Source organism: Macrotis lagotis, chromosome X (genome assembly GCF_037893015.1).
Source record: "Macrotis lagotis isolate mMagLag1 chromosome X, bilby.v1.9.chrom.fasta, whole genome shotgun sequence".
Taxonomy (NCBI): domain Eukaryota; kingdom Metazoa; phylum Chordata; class Mammalia; order Peramelemorphia; family Peramelidae; genus Macrotis; species Macrotis lagotis.
The window spans coordinates 411185029-411205239 of NC_133666.1; the positions used below are offsets into that span (position 1 = coordinate 411185029).

The 20211-nt window shown below is 35.1% G+C and overlaps 1 protein-coding gene across 3 annotated transcripts in view; it reads right to left on the bottom strand.

The window, feature by feature from the left end:
* The window catches only part of SGK3 (serum/glucocorticoid regulated kinase family member 3), a 155290-nt gene that overhangs the window by 45279 nt on the left and 89800 nt on the right, over nucleotides 1-20211 (bottom strand). For 2 of the 3 annotated variants that reach the window (XM_074206869.1, XM_074206867.1), the window contains exon 5: nucleotides 18804-18879. The exons of the other annotated variant lie outside the window; for it this stretch is intronic. In XM_074206869.1, coding sequence (XP_074062970.1) covers nucleotides 18804-18879 — 76 coding nt within the window. The remainder of the gene's footprint in view (nucleotides 1-18803; nucleotides 18880-20211) is intronic. 3 annotated transcript variants of the gene reach the window in all.

A 20211-nucleotide genomic window follows, 5' to 3' on the forward strand; every position in this document is an offset into this window, starting at 1 on the left:
AGAAATGGATAGCATTTTTCATTTAAGTCTGTTAGAATTATCTTGGATCATTGTTTTCCTGAGAAATAGCTAAGCTACTCACAGTTGATCATGGTACAATATTACTGTTACTGTATACAATGTTCTGTTTCTGCTCACTTCACTTTGCATTTCTGAAAGACGTTTTATTCCAATACTTCAACATTTCCTATATTTTTAATTTTATTATTATATTAGAACTAGTTAATTATCTAAAATAAAATTTATATAGGAAACCTGAATAAGACAATTTCTTAAAAGTAAATTTTTCCTAAAAACTCTTTTCCCTGTTCCCAGAGTAATTCTTAACACATGCATGTATTATATAAATAATTGTTGATTTTGTTGTTCTATCAATCTTGATTATTATTTAGCTTTAAGTGGTAAACTCTTGGTGCTAAGTGGAAATGTATTGATTTAGTACTATAATTATTAATAGGGATAAGGACTTGGTCTCCATAACATAAAATGGGCATAACACTACCTAACCTTTCAGGATGGTTGGGAGGACCCAATAAGGTAATGAACATTTGCTCCATAGCTCAACATAGTAAGCACTATGTAAATATTAATTATCATCATTTTTTTATTTGTATAATAGTTAACACTCAAAGAAGGAAACTCCTAGCACAGATTGGTACTTTCTTTGCAATTTATAAATTCCAAGAGTTGTATAGAAAGTTAACTAGCTGGCTGAGGGTTACACCCAGCTAATCTCGCAGAGAAGGGGGATTGAGCCCAGGGCTTCCTGGCTCTATGGCTGATTTTCTATATCTTTTAAGGATATTTTTTAATCTCTTAAGAAGATAACATCTTTATAAAACATTATACTTTGATTTAAAAGTATCAAGAGTTATGACTTTCCTCATTAGTATAGTGGTGAGTATCCCCGCCTGTCACGCCAGAGACTGGGGTTCAATTCCCCAATGGGGAGGACTTGCATCTTTTGGGGGCGACTAGGTGGCATAGTGGATAGAGCATGGCCCTTGAGTCAGGTGTACCTGGGTTCAAATCTGGCCTCAGACACTTAATAATTACCTAGCTGGGCAAGCCACTTAACCCCATGGCCTTGCAAAAACTAAAAAATAAAAAATAAAAAAGTTGTGTTTTAGATAAAGTGAAAAGTCAGGAAAATTGGAGGAGCTAAGCGGAACTTATAACATGCAAAAATACTCCTGCTTGTTTTTACCTACATTGTAGACAAAGAGTTTAAAGTTGAGATACCAATTTCCCTAAAATATTCACCATGTTATAGAAAAGTGTAAAGTTTCCTATTATTAGAGAGAACCTCATATTTCAAAGACTCTATACATGGTTCTGACTTGGGAAGTATATATATATACAAATCTCAATGCTGAAAGAGTGCCAAGGGGTCCCATAATCCCAACAATTCTTGCTCAATGAAAGACCTACAAGCTTGATTTGAACATTTCTAGTACAGAGCACAAGCAGCCTTCCCTGAGATTTATAATCTTCACCCAGAGAATCATAGCCACTATGTCAGAGACTGAAGTTAATCCCTGATCCTCTTGACCTTACGGGCTAGCCCACTATCTGTTCTGCTACTGGGGGGGGGACAACTTCTAAACTTTTCTTTTGGATAATTTTCATCTAACATGAATTCTGCCCTCTGAAGCTACATACAACATATACTAATCCTTATTCTACATTAAATTTCTTTTAAGTATTTAAAAACACTTACAAAATTCCCTATAAATCTTTTCTTTTCTAGGCTAAATATCCCCAAGTTTCAAAAGAAATGTGAGATGTGCATTTTATGTTTCATCAAACATAATTGTCATGACAGCTGCTATCTACTACTTCCTATCCTGATTATGTTCCTATGAATTTGCCAATATCTTTCATAAAATTTGGCTCCTAGAACTGTTCATGATACTAGAGATACTCTGTATGTATGGGCAGTGAAGAGAATAGTGGGATTGCTACTTATTCATATAGTATACCTCCATTATTGTAGCCTGAGATTGTGTTTTTTATTTTATTTTTTTGCAGCTGCACTGTGTAGCAGGCTTATGTTGTGTGGGTGGGCAATCAGATGATGCCTTCCTAACCCCAGCCCTCACTAATGTCCTACTCTAAGTCAACTTTGCTTTTTGAGTTCCCCAATCTGGTTCTTCAGTTTATTTATCCCTATGGAATGTCATTATTTTAATTTTGGCTCATTGCTTTTATCCTGTTAGCTGATTGTTAGCTGTCTTTTTGCCCTGTGTCTAATATCTGCACAAAAGATAAGAAGTATCATGTTCTCATAAAAATAGTCAATAAAAATAAAGAAAAAAAGGCAAAGGCAAGGTGAAGTAAATGCATTAATCAACATACTCTGTGTATGTTTTGTCAGGTTTCAATCTACCCTAGTGAATTACCCTCTGCAACATATCTTTCCATCTTGTTCACATGGCAATCAGGAGACAAATTTTAAATTTTTTTAAAAAATTCCAAACTTTACAAAAATCATACGAAATGAACAGTACTATATAAGTAGAAATAGAAAGTGTCTAAGACACAAAACTGTTTGTACAACTCACTTTTTAAAAAAACATACATTTAACATATGCAGCATTCAACGATATCCCGCTTATCTGTGATTTCTTCTAATCTCTCCTGTGCATTTTAAAAAAGATCCAATGACTCTTTTTTTTTTTGGGAAAAAAATACTTAGACTCATTTGCCCTTCTACCTCCCCCTTCTCCCAGTGGAAAAAAAAAGAAAACCGACAATGAACAATTGGAGGGGAAAAAATCCTACTGTCTTATTCTGCATCTTGAGTCTAGCAAGTGATGCTTCAACATTGGTCTTATGAATTCAAAATTGGTCATTTCACTGATCAGAGTTCTTAAGCCTTTCAAAGTTGTCCATCTTCACAATGTTATTGTTAATGTATAAATTGTTCCCAGAGACAATGTCAAATAATTACTAAAATATGACTATTTTCAGCCTTCCCTTGATTTCCAATCTTTAAATGCTAAATGGAGTTAACAGTAAAGAATGAAATGAACCTCTATATTGGATTCCCTACTCTTTTCCCTTAGGGACTTGGAAACTTTCTGCTTAATAATCAAGTATTACTAACATCCACACTGGGATTGATAATAGCTCTTGTCCAGGCTTGCAGGATAATACTGTCATGCCTATCTGTGTAATGGGATGCTTGTATTTCATGGGAGTGCTATACACTCTACAGACAAGTCACTGGCAGTGATTTATAGGGCAAAGTCCCTGGCATCAGTGATGAACAGACCCTGTAGGGAATGCCATAATTCTCCTTTAGTACCTTATAATCTCATAAATGATAGTTTGACATGGGAGATACTGGCAAAGGACCACAAAGAATGGCGTGCTTTTATCAAAAAGAGCTATTAGAATCAAAGCAGAACTGAAGTAGCTCAAAAGAAATGAGATGTGCATTCTTAGAGAATTTACCCCAAATTTTGCTGAACATGTGGTAGAACATTCCAAGTTTACATTGTTCTCATCAGCCAAAGTTGGACACACTATATAGCTTGACTCTAATATAGTGATGTTGTTTGACAGTCTTTGAAATGAAGGACAACAACCAACCAGTCTCAGGCTAGGCTTCTAGTTGGGTCTGGCAACAACAGTTTCAAAGGGCTCAGAACACTCTTTTCAAGGGGTGTTAATCCAGGCCAAGTGAGTCAACAGGGAATCCACAGAAAGGACTTTATAACCCAGCTGGTCAAAAGACACTTGATTACCAAATGCAACAATCATTGTAAGATCTCCGTAAGACATACAAAGGTGAAGTCAAGGATCTCTCTTTATAATTTACAGTTAGTGGTATAGTGGACAGAGCCCTGGACCTGATAGCAGGAAATGGAATCTAGACTCAGCCACTCACTAGCCACAAGTTACTTTACTTCTGACTGCCTTAATTTCCTCGACTGTACAATGGATAAAATAGCACTTACCTCTCAGAGTAGATGTGAGATTCAAATGAGAGAATATTGGTAAAGCCTTTACCCTCAGGGCCTCATACAGTCACTTAAAAGCTTACTGCCTTCTATCTAACCTTCTTCCTATGAAAGCCCCATGAAATCACAAGAGTAGCATGGACCCATTTCTCAATGGGATCACTTCCAGGGGACATGGCTGCAACGGAGGAAGGTCCAAGTCTAAAGAGACAAGTATTATAAAAGCTACCTGAATGATGTGGCAGTTGGCCATTAATATCTGATATTATCATAATTATCATATTATTATATATTATCATAATACATGACAGAAATATCTAGCATTTATATGGAATTTTTAAGGTTTGTGGAATGTTTTACCTATATTGTCGTTGGATCCCCATATAACTCCAGAGAGGTAGGTACTATAATATAATCTGCATTTTACAGATGAGTAAACTAAGGCTGAGAAAGCTGAAATGATTTGCCACATAGACATAATAGGCAGGATTCAAACTCAGATGTCCCTGACTACAACTCTACTATTCCATCCACTGAGCCATCCTGAAGGTCCATTTCATAACCCACTGACTGCAGAGCTATTTTAGGCATCAATCTTATTAATGTGATTATATTATTTTATAGGTTTAAACTCTACCTTTCTTCCCTTTTCAAAAAATGGAGCATCTGTCCATCTCCAGACTTTTGGTTCCTTTCTCCTAAACCACATTTTCTTAAAGAATAACTGTCAGTGGTGCGGAAATCACACCTATAAAATGTTAACAGAACCGGTATGAAATTGAGGTCTGAATAACTAAGTTGGCTTAAAGTAGTTAAGTGCTCTCTTATAGCTTCAATTAATGCCAAACTGAATTGATATGTCAAAAATGTCCTTTAAAAATTACCCTAAGCATTTGTCACAAACAATAGCTCACTTTAGGCTTTAATCTTTCTGATGTTATTCTTACAAGTCATGTTGCAATATTCATTTTTTGTTACCTTTTTTTTTTAGTATTTTACATAATACACTTGATATTGCCAGGTTTCCTAAGCAGCATGTTTTTTTAAAAAGCTTTCTTCCCACCCTTTTCTTCCTTACCAGGATTTATGGGATTATAATATAAAAATTTCAAATTTAAAAACTTTGTATTTTTCTTGAATAATTTTTTTTTTTTAGAATCTTTGGTGATGGCTTCATACCTATTTTTTCCTCTGAATTTTTAAAATACTTCTCTAAAGTCTAGGGTTCGTGTCAGATTATTCCTGGAATTCCTTTCCTTGGTTATTTATTACAAACTCTAAAATGATATGGTCCAGGTGTCAGTCATTTCAACATCAGTTCTCTGAAAAAAATGGGAACAATAACTGCCCTATTTAACTCCTTCCTATCATGAAGATATTAAAGAAATAAAAGACATGAAAGTGCTTTGGAACCATCAAGTGCTTTGAAAGTCACATCTTCATTTACACTTAAAAATTCAGTGTATAGTGAAAAAAACCACTGAATTTTAAAGCATATGGATTAGATTTGAATTCTAACTTTTTGCTACATGCCAGCTATATAATCTCGGACAACTTGAACTCTGAGCCTTAGATGTCTCTATCAGTATATAAGCTTAACAGCAATTCATCTGAAGGTAAATTGGTTGGGGTGGTTTTACTAGACTACAAACAATGGCAAAGAGGTTTATTTAAGGCTGCATTAAGAAAAGTATACCATCCAATAGCTTCCAGAATGAGGGATGTGAGAATACCACTCTATTTTGTCCTGGTCAGTCAATCCATGAAATAGAATATCTAGCTCTTGAACACAGACTGAGCTAGTGTCTGGGGTAAGGTGAAGTGTACAGGGAAACAAACAAGATGAAGAAGAGCCTTCAGGTCAATCCATACGAAGGCATTTAGCTTGGGACAGAGAAGATTGACATGGGACATAATAGGGTTCAAGTATGTGAAAGGCAGTCACATGGAAAAGGGCTTAGACTTATTTTGCTTAGATCCACAGAAAGGAACCAGGAGGTACAAATGGAAGACGCAGAAAAGACTTAGGCTTTCCTGAGAAAGAGGCCTTGTTAACATCTATGTTAGGCTCAGTGCTCATCACAGGGCCTGGCTTAGAGGAAGCCCTTAATAAATGCTATAGATTTTAACTATCAGAACTATCCAGAAGTAGAATTGGTGTCATCACAATGGAGGTCTTCAAAAAAACAACAAAAATGATTTATTAGGCATTCTCATTAAGACTGGAGTTAGACTAACTGATCTTTCTGGTCCCAACAATGCAAGTGAAATAATTCAAAATATTTTGTGTTGTAAATGATCTCATTTTTGTGCACATTCTAGACTAATTGATCTCTGTGGTCCCAACAATGCAAGTGAAATAATTCAAAGTATTTTGTTCTGTAAATAGTCTCATTTTTGTGCACATTCCCCTCTTTAGAAAAGATCACAACCCACTCACAGACTTTGTCTTGTGTACTCCTTGGTCATATGCTTGGATAAATCCTTCATAAACGAAGTAACCAGTGACTTGCTTAGGGCACTTATATTTTTAATTCTTTAGAGACCACAGTGTTCCATGAATTATAAAAAAAAAGTTTATCAGGAGAATACTGGTGGCAAAAGGATGGTTGGGGAGAACAGATTAGGGAGCTGTTTGGTAGCATTCAGAGTTCTCTGCAACTTGTTTAAAGACTGCAGTCCACTCTTTGCCTAATGAATTTTTCTACACCCAACTCATAGTACACCTCAGTAGCTTGTTCAATATAAATGAACAAATAAAACCAATGGACTACCTTTCCAACTGTATGCTATAATTTAAAAAATATACATTCCTCACCATTAAGCTTATCCTTTCTGGATATTTTTTAATAGTCATGAATAAAACTAATGAAGGCTTGATGAAGACAGAGCACTCAGGACTTTTGTACAATCAGCACATTTATGAAATACCTAGTATGTGCCAGGTACTGTGTTTAGTTCTTCACAAATATCTCATTTGGTCCTCACCACAACCCTGGGGAAAGGTGCTGTTATTATCCCTAGTTTACAGTTGGGGAAACTAAGGCAGAAGCCCATGGTCACACAGCTAGTAGATGTCTGAGCTGAATTTGAATTCAGGTCTTCCTGATTCCAATTCCAGTGCTCTAAACCACTACACTACCTAACAGAACAATATAAGAACAGGAGCATCTGGAGTCTCTCACCTTTGTGCAGGATACTTTCCATGACAGTGGTGAATAGCTTTATGTATCCAGTTCCCTATTTTTATACAATTGTATGATCTTAATATTTTCATGGATCCCTATGGATTATAATTGATTTCTATCAGCTAAACATCTGTAAGAAATGGTGATGAACACAATCAATCTCTTTTCCTTTATCCACTCATTTTTAAGTATCAATAGTTTGTTTTTATAAGTTAAATTGGGAGTTAAGTACTCTATTATTAGAGTTGTTGCCTGGGAGACACTTTGTGGAAAAAGGAGAGCTGGTATGAACTGATCCAACCATTCTGGAAAGCAATCTGAAACTATGCCCAAAAAAGTAATAAAACTGATCAAAGCATCTGACCCAGCAATACCATCCTAGGCCTATATCCAAAAGAAATTTTTAAAAAATGAGAAAGGTCCCACATTTAAATTTATGGCAGTTCTATTTGTATGGAAATTGAGAGGATGTCCATCATTTGGGGATTGGCTGAACAAGTCATTGTATATGAATGTTATGGAGTACTACTGCTCTATAAGAAACCAGGAATGATCGAACTTTAGAGAGATATGGAAAAACTTACATGAACTGATGCTGAGCAAAGACTGTAGAACCAAGAGAATACTGTACACATTAACAATCAACCTTGATGGATGCAGCTCATCTCAGCAGTTCCAGAATATAGGACAACCGTGAGAGACTTGTTTTTTTAAAGATTTTATTTATTTTGAGTTTTACAATTTTTTCCCCTAATCTTACTTCCCTTCCCCCACCCCCCACAGAAGGCAATTTGCCAGTCTTTACATTGTTTCCATGGTATACACCGATCCAAATTGAACATGATGAGAGAAATCATATCCTTAAGGAAGAAACAAAGTATAAGACATAGCAAGATCAGACAATAAGATATCAGGTTTTTTCCCCTAAATTAAAATGTAATAGTCCTTGGTCTTTTTTCAAACTCCACAGTTGTTTCTCTGGATACAGATGCTATTCTCCATTGCAGCCAGTCCCAAATTGTCCCTGATTGTTGCACTGATGGAATGAGCAAGTCCATCAAGGTTGATCATCGCCCCCATGTTGCTGTTAGGGTGTACAAAGTTTTCCTGGTTCTGCTCATTTCACTCAGCATCAGTTCATGCAAATCCCTCCAGGCCTCACTGAATTCTGGTCCCTCCAGGTTTCTAATAGAACAATGGTGTTCCATCACATACATATACCACAGTTTGCTAAGCCATTCCCCAATCGAAAGACATTTACTTGATTTCGAACTCTTTGCCACCACAAACAGGGCTGCTATGAATATTTTTGTACAAGTGATGTTTTTACCCTTTTTTATCATCTCTTCAAGGTATGGACCCAGTAGTGGTATTGCTGCATCAAAGGGTATACACATTTTTCTTGCCCTCTGGGCGTAGTTCCAAATTTCTCTCCAGAAAGATTGGAGGAGTTCACAGCTCCACCAACAATGTAATAGTGTCCCAGATTTCCCACAACACTTCCACAACATTATCCTTTCTGGTCATATTGGCCAGTCTGAAAGGTGTGAGGTAATACCTCAGAGAAGCTTTAATTTGCATTTTTCCTAATAAGTAATGATTTAGATCAATTTTTCATATGACCATGGATTGTTTTGATTTCCTCATCTGGAAATTGCCTTTGCATATACTTTGACCATCTGTAAATTGAGGAATGGCTTTTTTTAAAAATTTGACTTAGTTCTCTGTATATTTTAAGAAATGAGTCCTTTGTCAGAAACATTAGCTATAAAGATTGTTTCCCAGTTTACTACATTTCTTTTGATCTTGGTTACAGTGGTTTTGTCTGTGCAAAAGCTTTTTAATGTAATCGAAATCATCTAGTTTGTTTCTAGTGATGCTCTCCATCTCTTCCTTAGTCATGAACTGCTTCCTTTTCCATAGATCTGACAGGTAAACTAGTCCTTGATCTTCTAGTTTGCTTATAGTATAGTTTATGTCTAAATCCTGTATCCTTTTGGATATTATCTTGGTATGGTGTGTGAGGTACTGGTCTAATCTAAGTTTCTTCCATACTAACTTCCAATTTTCCCAGCAGTCTTTATTAAAGAGAGAGATTTTATCCCAATAGCTGGACTCCCTGGGTTTATCAAACAGCAGATTACTATAATCATTTCTTGCTATTGCACCTAGTCTATTCCATTGGTCCACCACTCTATTTCTTAGCCAGTAACAGACAGTTTTAATGACTGATGCTTTATAATAGAATTTTAGATCAGGTAGGGCTAAGTCATCTTCTTTTACACTTTATTCCATTAAATCCCTGGAAATTCTTGGCTTTTTATTTCTCTATATGAATTTACTTACAACTTTTTCTACCTCATTAAAATAATTTTTTGGAATTTTGATTGGTAGGGCACTAAACAGATAGTTTAGTTTTGGTAGAATTGTCATTTTTATTACCTTAGCTCTACCTATCCATAAGCAGTTGATGTTTGCCCAGTTATTTAAATCTGATTTAATTTGTGTGAGAAGTGTTTTATAATTGTTTTCAAAAAGTTTCTGAGTCTGCCTTGGCAAATAGACTCCCTGGGAGACCTGTTATGGACAACATCATCCTCACCCAAAGGAAAAAAATAAACAAAACAAAAAGAAAAACCACAGAATCTGAATGGATACTATGTTCAAGTCTTAAAAAAACTTATGTTTTACCTTCTTATCTTTCTTTTCTTAGTCCTAACTCGGTCAAGTATAGTAGTATTTTCTATTTTCTCTATTCCTTTTTTTCCTCAAGGACACCTTTGCTCTAAGTGCACCATTCTCAATTATTTTATAGAGTTAACAAAAATTATGAGTAAGTAGTTACTGTCAATTCTTAACTGTGTATTAGGCATAATATATTACAGTCCTTGTGACTTCTTAAAAATTGCTTTGGATCTTATCCTTTAAGATATTTTAAGACTCACTCTCATAAAGCCTTAAAATTTCTGTTGCATCCAGCACAGAATTCAACTGTGACCAGTTGATCCAATTCAGATTTTCTTTTTAATTTACATTTTTGAGTTTTTTTTCTGTTTTATTCTATGTCTCCTTGTTGTGGCTCCAACGTTAACTATGATGTACATGGAGAAATGTTGGGAAAACTGCTCCACTTTTTAACTGATTGACTATGTTTCTTCCAGTTTCTTATATGTTATTGGGATGAGTGACCTTAGCTAGATATGACACCAATCTTTATATAGACTTCTTTGCCCCTCAATCAATCTTTATTATTTTCTTAGGCAACAATGCTTCTGAGCTCTGCTACCTTCATTTGAACATTTTTAAAGTTTTAAAATAAAACTTAAAATGTTACATTTGAATTCCAAGTTATTTTCCTCCCTCCCTCTCAACCCTGTAATACAGAAGGCCAACATTTGGCACAGACACATATATGTGAAACTATGCAATAAATAGTTCCACACATCAGTTCTTTCTCTGGAGGATAGCAACTTCCTTTATAGATCCTTTATAACTGATCTGAATATGCATACAACTCAGAACAGCTTAGTTATTCCTATTTAATCTTCAAACAATATTGCTGTTACTGTATTTCTCTTGGTTCTATTCCATTCATTCTTCATTATTTCATGAATATCTTTCCATGATTCCTAATCATTCAGCACAGTAGCATTCCATCCCAGCCAGTGTGACTTCAAAAAGGATCAAGGAGCATTTGATAAGGGGTTTGCTACCCGACAACCCCAGGAAAATTTCCAGAACAGAGGTCTGTATACAATATTTGAGATCTGACTAAGACCTTTGATACCATCAGTCGTGAGGGTTTACAGAAAATTTTGTCAAAATTTGGTTGTCCAGAGAAGTTCATCTGTATTGTATGTCAATCTCATGGCAGCCTGCATGTCTGGGTTCTGGATAGTGGATGATGTTCTCGAGATTTCCGAGTCACCAATGGAGTAAAAACAAGGATGTGTCCTTGCTCCCATGCTTTTTAACATTATGTTTTAATCCATGTTATCAAATATCTTCACTGAGGACAAACCTCAAGATCAGCTACAGCACTGATAACAAATTCTTCAACTTGAAAAGGCTACAAGCCAAGACCATAGCGGAGGGAGTGTTGGTGCATGATCTTCTGTTTGCAAATGGTTGTGAATTTAATGCAGCCTCTGAAGCTGAGATGCAACAAAGAATAGCTCAATTTTCTGCTGCTTGTGCTCATTTTGTTCTAACAATTAACACCAAGAAAACACAGGCACTCCATCAGCCAGCACTACACCACCCATATGTAGAACCATCAATTACAGCAAATAGAGAGGTTTTGAGAATTGTGGACAAGTTCACTTACCTTGGCAGTGTCCTTTCAAAAAAAGGGACAATGATGTTGACAATGAGGTTGACACTTGCATTGCCAGAGCTAGCTCAGTCAGTATTTGGGTGACTCCAAAACAAAGTATGGGAGAGAAGAGTGTATTAGACTAACTACCAAAGGTTAGTTAGTAGACTCTGAAGGTCTACAGAGCCATTGTGCTGACCTCATTGCTATATGACTGTGAAACCTGGGCAGTCTACTAGCTCCATGTCATGAAACAAATGTCCTTTCCAGAGCTAAAAGGCCTAGTATTTCAACATTACTGCAGAGAGTGCAAATACAATGGGCTGGACACACTGTTAGAATGCCAGATGTACACTTGCCAAAAAAACTCACACAGGGCAAGCACTCACAAGGGGGTCAGAAGAAGCTATACCAGGATACCCTGAAGGTCTCAGTGAAGAACTTTAGAATTGATTATACAGCATGGGAGATACTGGCACAGGATTGCCCAGCATGGGATGCCCTCATCAGTGAGGGTGTCGCACTCTATGAGGAAGGCAGAATTGAAGCAGCTCGAAGGAAACATATCTGTAAGTTTAGAGTAGCCACCTCAGGCGTTCACATGACCATTTGTGACAAACCTGTGGTAGAGCATTCCCAGCTCGTATTGGTCTGATCAGCCACACTTGGACAAATTTGTCTCAAACACAGTGATGCCATTTTGGTCTTTTTCTATAACAAAGGACAAGAACCAACCATTCCATCACAATCATACACAACTTATTCAGACCAACTGATGGGCATCCCCTCAATTTTTAGCTATTTCCTTTTACAAAGAGAGCTAGTTTAAATACAGATTTTTATTCTTTTTCTCTTATCACCTTGGTTAATAGACCTAATAGGATTATTTCTGGGTCAGAGAACATACACAGTTTTATAACTCTTTGAAGTCTCCAAAATGGATGGATCAGTTCACTGTTCCACCAATAGTGTATGTCCCACTTTTCCCACATTGTTTATAACATTTTTCAAATGTATTTTAATTCTAAACTGGTGTCATTATGACAAGATATATCTTTCCATTTTATAAAGGGATCAAGTCCTTCTTGGTCAAGTCATTTTCTAAGGCTTTTCTGAAGTCCTAATTGTAACAGTTGTCTTAGATTAGCTAAATCTCTGTAGGAAACAGTGATGATCATAACTAATATCTTTTTTCCCCCTTCCTTTTCCATTAAGTGGAATGTCTTGTGTTCATATGTTGAGTTAAAGCTGTTAAGTGCAATGTTACTAGATAGCTATTTAACTATATTTTATCCTTTTTTTCTCCTTCAGTGTTTATTCTGAATTTTTTAACAAGTCAAAAGTATGACTGCACATAGAAATGACTCAGATAAGTATCGATTTCTAGTTAAGACATACACTATTTCATTTTTGTTGTATTATTTAGGGCTTTTATGTCCAGTGCTTTTTAACTCTCTGCTTGCACATCTCTTCTTGGATGATTCATCAACTGTTTATGAGACTACTTTGTAGCCTACAACTGAGCCTTTGAACTCATTTCTAATCAATTTTTCAATTTTTTATTGTTGCAATCTTCCTCTTGTATTTAACTTTGCAAGAAGTAACTTAACACCAAAGTATATGTTGACTTGATTTCAAGTTGGTCAAGCTCTTGGCAAAAATTTCTCTACTGACCTTGGGCAAGTCACTTAACTCCATTGCCTTGCAAAAACCAAAAAAAAAAAAAAAAAAATCTCCTCTACCTCTTCACTCTCTATAACAGATGTTCTTGGAATTTCATGAGAACACATTCTCTAGTGATGCAAATCCATATAAACCCAACCTTTGTGATTCCTGTCCATGTCCTTTGGTATCACAACATGCTGGGATGGATTCTCTCAACATTCTATGGATATTCCTCTGCATTTCTTAACATTGTGGAGACAATAATGAAATTCATAGGCATTAAATTCACTGGTTATCCATAGCTTTCATTATGTAGCAGATTCATACTTCTGGCCGAGTCTTTCTTTTTTGATGTCCTTTACACTGCTTTTCTTTTGCAGTACTGCTCATATACTACCAGGCACCTCTCTACTACCCTTTAGGTGAATCTTAACTTTAAATATTTGAAGATTATTATATTCCATGACTTGTAATACGATGTCTGGGGGTTATTAAAAGAACTATATAATTTCCCAAAGACAATTTATACTCTTTCCCTCTGTTAAATTTCAGATCAAGTTCACTGGTCATTTTTAGTGTCTAAGACATCCATCTACATTTATGGACAAGTTCCATGGATTATCTACACCCTTGGGTGTCAAACTCAAATAGAAATGAGTCACTAAACTGAACATAAGGATCACTGCTAGCTGCACACTCACACAGAAAACCATATTTTTTTATATGCCTGTATCTATACCCACAATACACATACATTTATATGCAACTGTACATACGTATGTATGTGTATACACACACACACATCTCAAAGTAGCATTGGTTAGCAGGAGCATATCTAGAGGATCTCATGATCATAGGGAATTCCCTTTTTTGATATATATAGAACATTATCCATGACATCAGCAGACATCTTTGGCATAAAACATCTTGCTTGATCTTGAGGTATAAACCATCTTGTTTTATCCCTTGCATGCGCTCTCAATAACAAATCCATAAAAGTTATTTTTTCATTACATATTTAAGGGAAACAATATTCATTTTGACATGTTCTTGGAGGAGAGCTAATATCTTCTTTGTGCCCTGTTCTGCAAAGTAAAGATGGCCAATGTGCTCCATGAATGTTTCCAGTTGCCTTTGTTTGCAAGATGCAACCAACTCTTGTCTACTTCTAAAAGGAGAACTTGTAAACCATCTTTCAATTTAATCATAATTCCCTTATGTCCTCTGGCCTTCCTTATACCTGTATGTCAATATTCATATGACTCAGTGACTCCACTAGTTTGTTGACTCAATTTTCACTAAACAGTTTACATTTAAAAATACATATAGCCTAAAAATTGGGATAATTTGCCCCCCCTTGACCATTCTTCCACTTTTATTGAAAAGGGAAAAAAAGAAAGTTGCACAGGATTGAGGATTTTTTAAAAAAATCATTGATATCTTTCATTTCCATAATTGAAACTGCCATCACTTACTGCATTCCACACTCATAACATCAAACCATTGCAAAGAACAAACTAAGATGCATTCTTGTAATCCTTCTTGGTCCCAATTTTGGCAATTACAATTTCATAGATTCAATTTCAAATATTTTTCCTGTTTTTTTATTTACACTGTTGTAATCATTTGTACATAATAAATTCCTGGTTGTACTTATTTCATTTTGTACCAGTTCACATATATTCATTTCCTTATAAACCAGTAATATTCTACTACTCCCTACATTAATGAACCACAGTTGTTTTAGCCATTTCCCAAGTCAATGGCCATTTGGTCTGTTTTGAGTTCTTTGCTACTACAAGAAGTTCTAACACAAATATTTTAGTGTATAGGGGACTAAAGGAAATTTAAAATTTTTCACCTATGTGCTAATTCACTAGCAAAGGATCTAAGCTGGTCTTTAGAAGATAACAAAATCCTGGCAAAATTTGCATAGCTTTCAACAGCTCAGGGCCACTCCAATGTCACAATGTAGTAATGCAGCTGATAGGGATCTGTTTGTCACTGATAGGGGAATCAATATAGGTCAACACCTTTTCTGGCTTATAGATAGTTTTACAGAACTATTCAGAAAACAGCAAGGTTACCTGATTTGTGCATAGGGCTAAACTATCTACTTACTAGGTTGATTACATTATATTGCCTCTTTTAGCCTATATGTGCTTTATAAATACAAGCTATTATTATTCTTTCCCGAGAAGAATTAAAATCATAAGAAGAGTTCCTCTCATTAATATACAATGATTGAGAAAATACACATGTGCAGTTAAATTTTCCTTTTTTACAAATGGACAGTGTTTTACAAATGGATTTAAATATCACATTTTTTGTAGAATAATTTGTAAGGTGTATTATTTACATTGCTTTAAATTTTGCTAAAAGAAACAAGTGAAATTTGCATAAAAAGAAGAAAAAAGGTCATAATGTAGTTAATAGAGGAAAAAAAGGAAGGCAATTAGAATCAAGAGAAAAAACTTTTAAAATTAACATCCTACAAAATATGTCTTCCAGAGAGGCACATTATTTCTTATTGTTATTCAGTTGCTTCAGTTGTGTCTGACTTTTCAAGACCCAATCTGGAGTTTTCTTGGCAAAGTTACAGGACTGGTTTGCCATTTCCTTCTCCAGCTCATTTTACAGATGAGGAAACTGAAGTAAACAGGTGACCTACCCAGGGTCACACAGCTAGTAAGTGTCTGAAGTTGGATTTGAACTCATGAACATTAGTCTTCCTGATTCTAAGCCTAGCATCCTATTCTCTGTGGCACTACCCCAGTGATTTAGTATTCTGTTTCCAGCTGACCCAGGCACATTACTATTAAGCATAAACAAATTTAGCAAATGCCATCAATTCCTTCAGTTATGATTTTCTTAGTTTTAGAAACAACAGTGCCCTGTTTTCAAATGACTTTAATGCTTCCTGCAGTTCTTAACTACAGTGTCCTAAAAACACACCTTAATTTTTATTTCAACTAGTAACTTATGCACAATCTCTTTAGCAAGATATTGCAGCCATGAAGCAGGACAGGCTGAACTGTCATTAAGCATGGTAAAGGTAATAAAATAAGTTGGGTATAAGAAGCAGCAGAGATGTAGAAGAGCATAATTAAGAATCTTCCCAGGGGCGGCTAGGTGGCGTAGTGGATAAAGCACCAGCCCTGGAGTCAGGAGTACCTGGGTTCAAATCTGGTCTCAGTCACTTAATAATTACCTAGCTATGTGGCCTTGGGCAAGCCACTTAACACCGTTTGCCTTGCAAAAAAAAAAACCTAAAAAAAAAAAGAATCTTACCAATTACAAAATCAGTTGTATCAGACTGTAGCCCTCTGAAGGAAAAGATTCTCTAATTTAAAAAACACCCTTCTTAAAGCAAAGTAGCATGATGCAAATAGGCTCAGATTTTCCAGGGCCCCATTAAGTGGGCTTACGTGTTTATGCAGGATTCAATTCTCTTTCTGCACTTAAGCATGGAGAAAGCAGCTGAGCTGAGTCAAACAAACTTCTGAACAAAAGCCTTGCTTCACAGCCACTTTTCAGCAGAGAAAACTTCTAGTCTGTTCCCATAACATTTTGTCAGTGGTTCTAACGTGTGGCCAGCATGTTTCCTGCCTCTCCAGGACAGAGGGAGCCAAATGGGGCTGCACAGAGTCCCAGCCTTGCCACTTCCCATCTATATCACCCTGAACAAGTCAACCACTTTATAAGCATCAGTTTGCAAACCCATAAAAATAAAAATTATAGTATTTGCACCATCTTTAAGCAGTTGTTGTGAGGATCAAAATGAAATATTGTCAAAGTATTCTAAAAAATGTAACCTGCTCAATACTAGTGTTCAAAGAAAAAAAATTTAGGAACATGAAATAATAATTAAACATTTCAGACAAAAATTTCTACATAACTACTAGTAACATTGGATTATAATTTAAAATAATTTCTAACTTTCATTAAGTAAAACAAAATAACTAGAAAATAAATGTATGGACAGGGCACAGATAGTCACTACCTAGTAGCAAATATGACTATGAACTCACATGCATGGAAGAGCTTATCCAGTTTAAATAGTGCTTTACTTAGGTATCTTATTTGATCTTCAAGATGGAAGTAGAATTATTCCCATTCTTACAGGTACACCAATAGAGGCTAAGCACAGTTATCTGATTTACCAAAAGTCTCAGCCAATGAGTGACTTGTGTCATTAATAATAACCAAAATCACCAAAACTAAAGTTAAAAAAAATGACACATTTCATTTTTATAAACATTGGGACACAGTAAATTTTCTTTCAAATAATTAGCTAAGCCTCTGATCTAGATTTGGTTTATTACATTTTTGAGCAACAGCAATAAATGGAATCTGTATAGTGTTTCTAAAGGGGAAATAGCACTTTCATAGATTACTTCATTGAAGCCTCCCAACAACCCTAAGAGGTAGGTATTGTTAAGCCCTCTTATTGACAATGAAAATGAAGCACCCAGAGCCTGTGCCTTGTACCAGTCCACTCAACCAAGAAGTCCCAGAAAAGCAGTTAGAGCCCAGATCTCCCTGACTCTAAGTTCAGGCAGGCCCTGTGTCCATTTTGCTGGGCCATCTCTCAATGCTTTGCTCAACAAGTAAAAGTATATATTGATTTCAGTTACTGATTTGCCTATAAGTTAACTAACTTAAAAAGACCAAATGTGAAACACTGGTTGTTGGATAAAACTCTAGATGTATGAAAATCCAACCTTCAAATGTAATGATTAAAGTAATAAAAATTAAGATATAAATTCAAGCTTCAAAGTCATTCTCTAATTATTCAAAATTAAAAAACATCTACAATTTCTATATCCAAGGACACAGCTATGTTCCTTAGGCAAAAGAAAATAGTGAGCTAAAGAAGTGTTAATACAGTTTTTAAAGACTTTGTTATAAATGGAAAAATAAACTTTTGACATGATTTCCTCTTAATAAAAATCTGATTTTTTTTAAAAAATTTTTTCAAAGATGGCTCAAATATTTTATTCTTCAGTCAACTCACATTGGGTTTTTTTTGTTTTTAAATTTTTTTATTTATTTAAGGTAATGGGGTTAAGTGACTTGCCCAAGGTCACACAATTAGGTAATTATTAAGCTGGAGGCCAGATTTGAACTCAGGGCCTCCTGACTCCAGGGCTAGTGCTCTATCCACTTCACTACCTACCTGCCCCACAACTCACATTGTTTTAAAGATAACTCTAAGAACTGGATTTTTTTTTTAAACTGGAAAAATAACTAGAAAAATTTTTCTCTTATTTAACTCTCTTGTATTAGAACTTTTTTTCAAAATTAGTTAAAATTATATCTAGTACTTGTAATTGTTACAGAATGGTTACTGTATGAAAAAATATTGAGAAAACAAGATTACAGTCCTGAGGTTACTTAAAGCAAACATAAAATCTAGATTCATTAAATATCTATATGCAATATCTTTATTTTGATGGATGAGAAAACATCTCCTTGACAAGATTCTATTCTGAGGTATATATATATATATATATATATATATATATATACATATAACACAATAACACATGTATCATAATAGACACACAAAAATGATACAGTTAGCTAAATTTGGTTCTACAATGTATATAAAATGCAATATGTCTTAATAAAGTCCCTTTTAGAACACAAGTAAAAATTACTTACTGGTTGCATAGCTCTGGATGTCTAACTAAATTCTGAATGAATTCATTCAGTCCTGCTCTTCTCTGTTTAATAAAATCTGTTAAAAAAGAGACATATGCTAGTAGGATTATTCATGTCAGATCATAAATATTTTATTTGGAATTAGAAAAACAAAAACAAAGACAATAAATACTATGTAGAAAGTTATGACAGATAATTCTCGATACTATGTATGTCAAGTTATTTTGCATTTAAGTGAAACTCCAGTACACACCCCCACGCTCAGTTTTTTAAATAGTAAAAAAACTAAATTTCAAAATCACCATTTAAAAGTCTAAACTATTTTGCCTCCCAAAATAGAAACATTATACATCCTATTAATAGTGATGAAAGATGAGAGTAAAACCTCAATGAATAAAAATACTTGTAAAATTTTTAGTGAGCTGAGTATTAACAAGAAAAAACTTGTTTCATTCCTTCTTGCTAATTATTTTTCTAAAAGGTACTTCTTGCCTTAAGGAGTGCTGGTTTTGGTCTGGACTTGTCATGTCATAAGGGGGAATTAACAGTTTATAGTCTCAAATGGATTATCTGGGACAATGAGAGGTTAAATGCGTTGCCTGTGATCAAAAAGCTAGTGTGTGTCAGAAGGTTTAGAACCAAGATTTTCTTGATGCCTAGGCTGCCCTTCTATCTACTGCCATATCTCTCTTAGCAAGAATTAGATAAACTTATTCTTTGATAACAAAGACTGTGGTATATCATTCTGAATATCAATTTGAACTGCAAATATAGATCATGAATAGGGAAATGAGAACGAATGCATATTGAGTTACACTTTAGAAGCTTCTATTAGCTAGTTTCTTAATGATTTCCTTCCGCAGAAAGATTAAAAACCAAAGTTAAAAAACAAAATCAAAAAGTCCAAACCTGAAACTCACAAAAAAGCATTCCAATGAGCTATTAAATGTTTTTGCAACAAATTTTGTGCTTTAATAACTTAAAAATCCACAGACACAGTCTCATGATTCTTCTAATAGTCTCATCAGACTCAGAACATACTTTTCTCACTCAGTAATCACTTTCTCAGGGAATTGGAGGGAAAATTTAATTTTTGTTCAAGTATACATCACATGACATGAAAACTGTACCAAAGACAGTTTTGATTTTATAACTTGATTTCAGGAATGTGTTGTTTTTCTCGCCCCCCCCCCCCCCCATATAACCAGGGATTTAAAACACAGTGCTTGGCATATAACATATGCTTAATAAATTCATTAATTAATGAAATGTATTATTATTGTTCCACATTTAGTCACTTTTATTGGAGAGGTAGGATAGAACATATGAGAATTTGGAATAGTATGAAAAGTCTAGATTGTCAGGCATTGTCAGCCAGAGTGAAACTGTGCTTTGTGGCAATCTATTG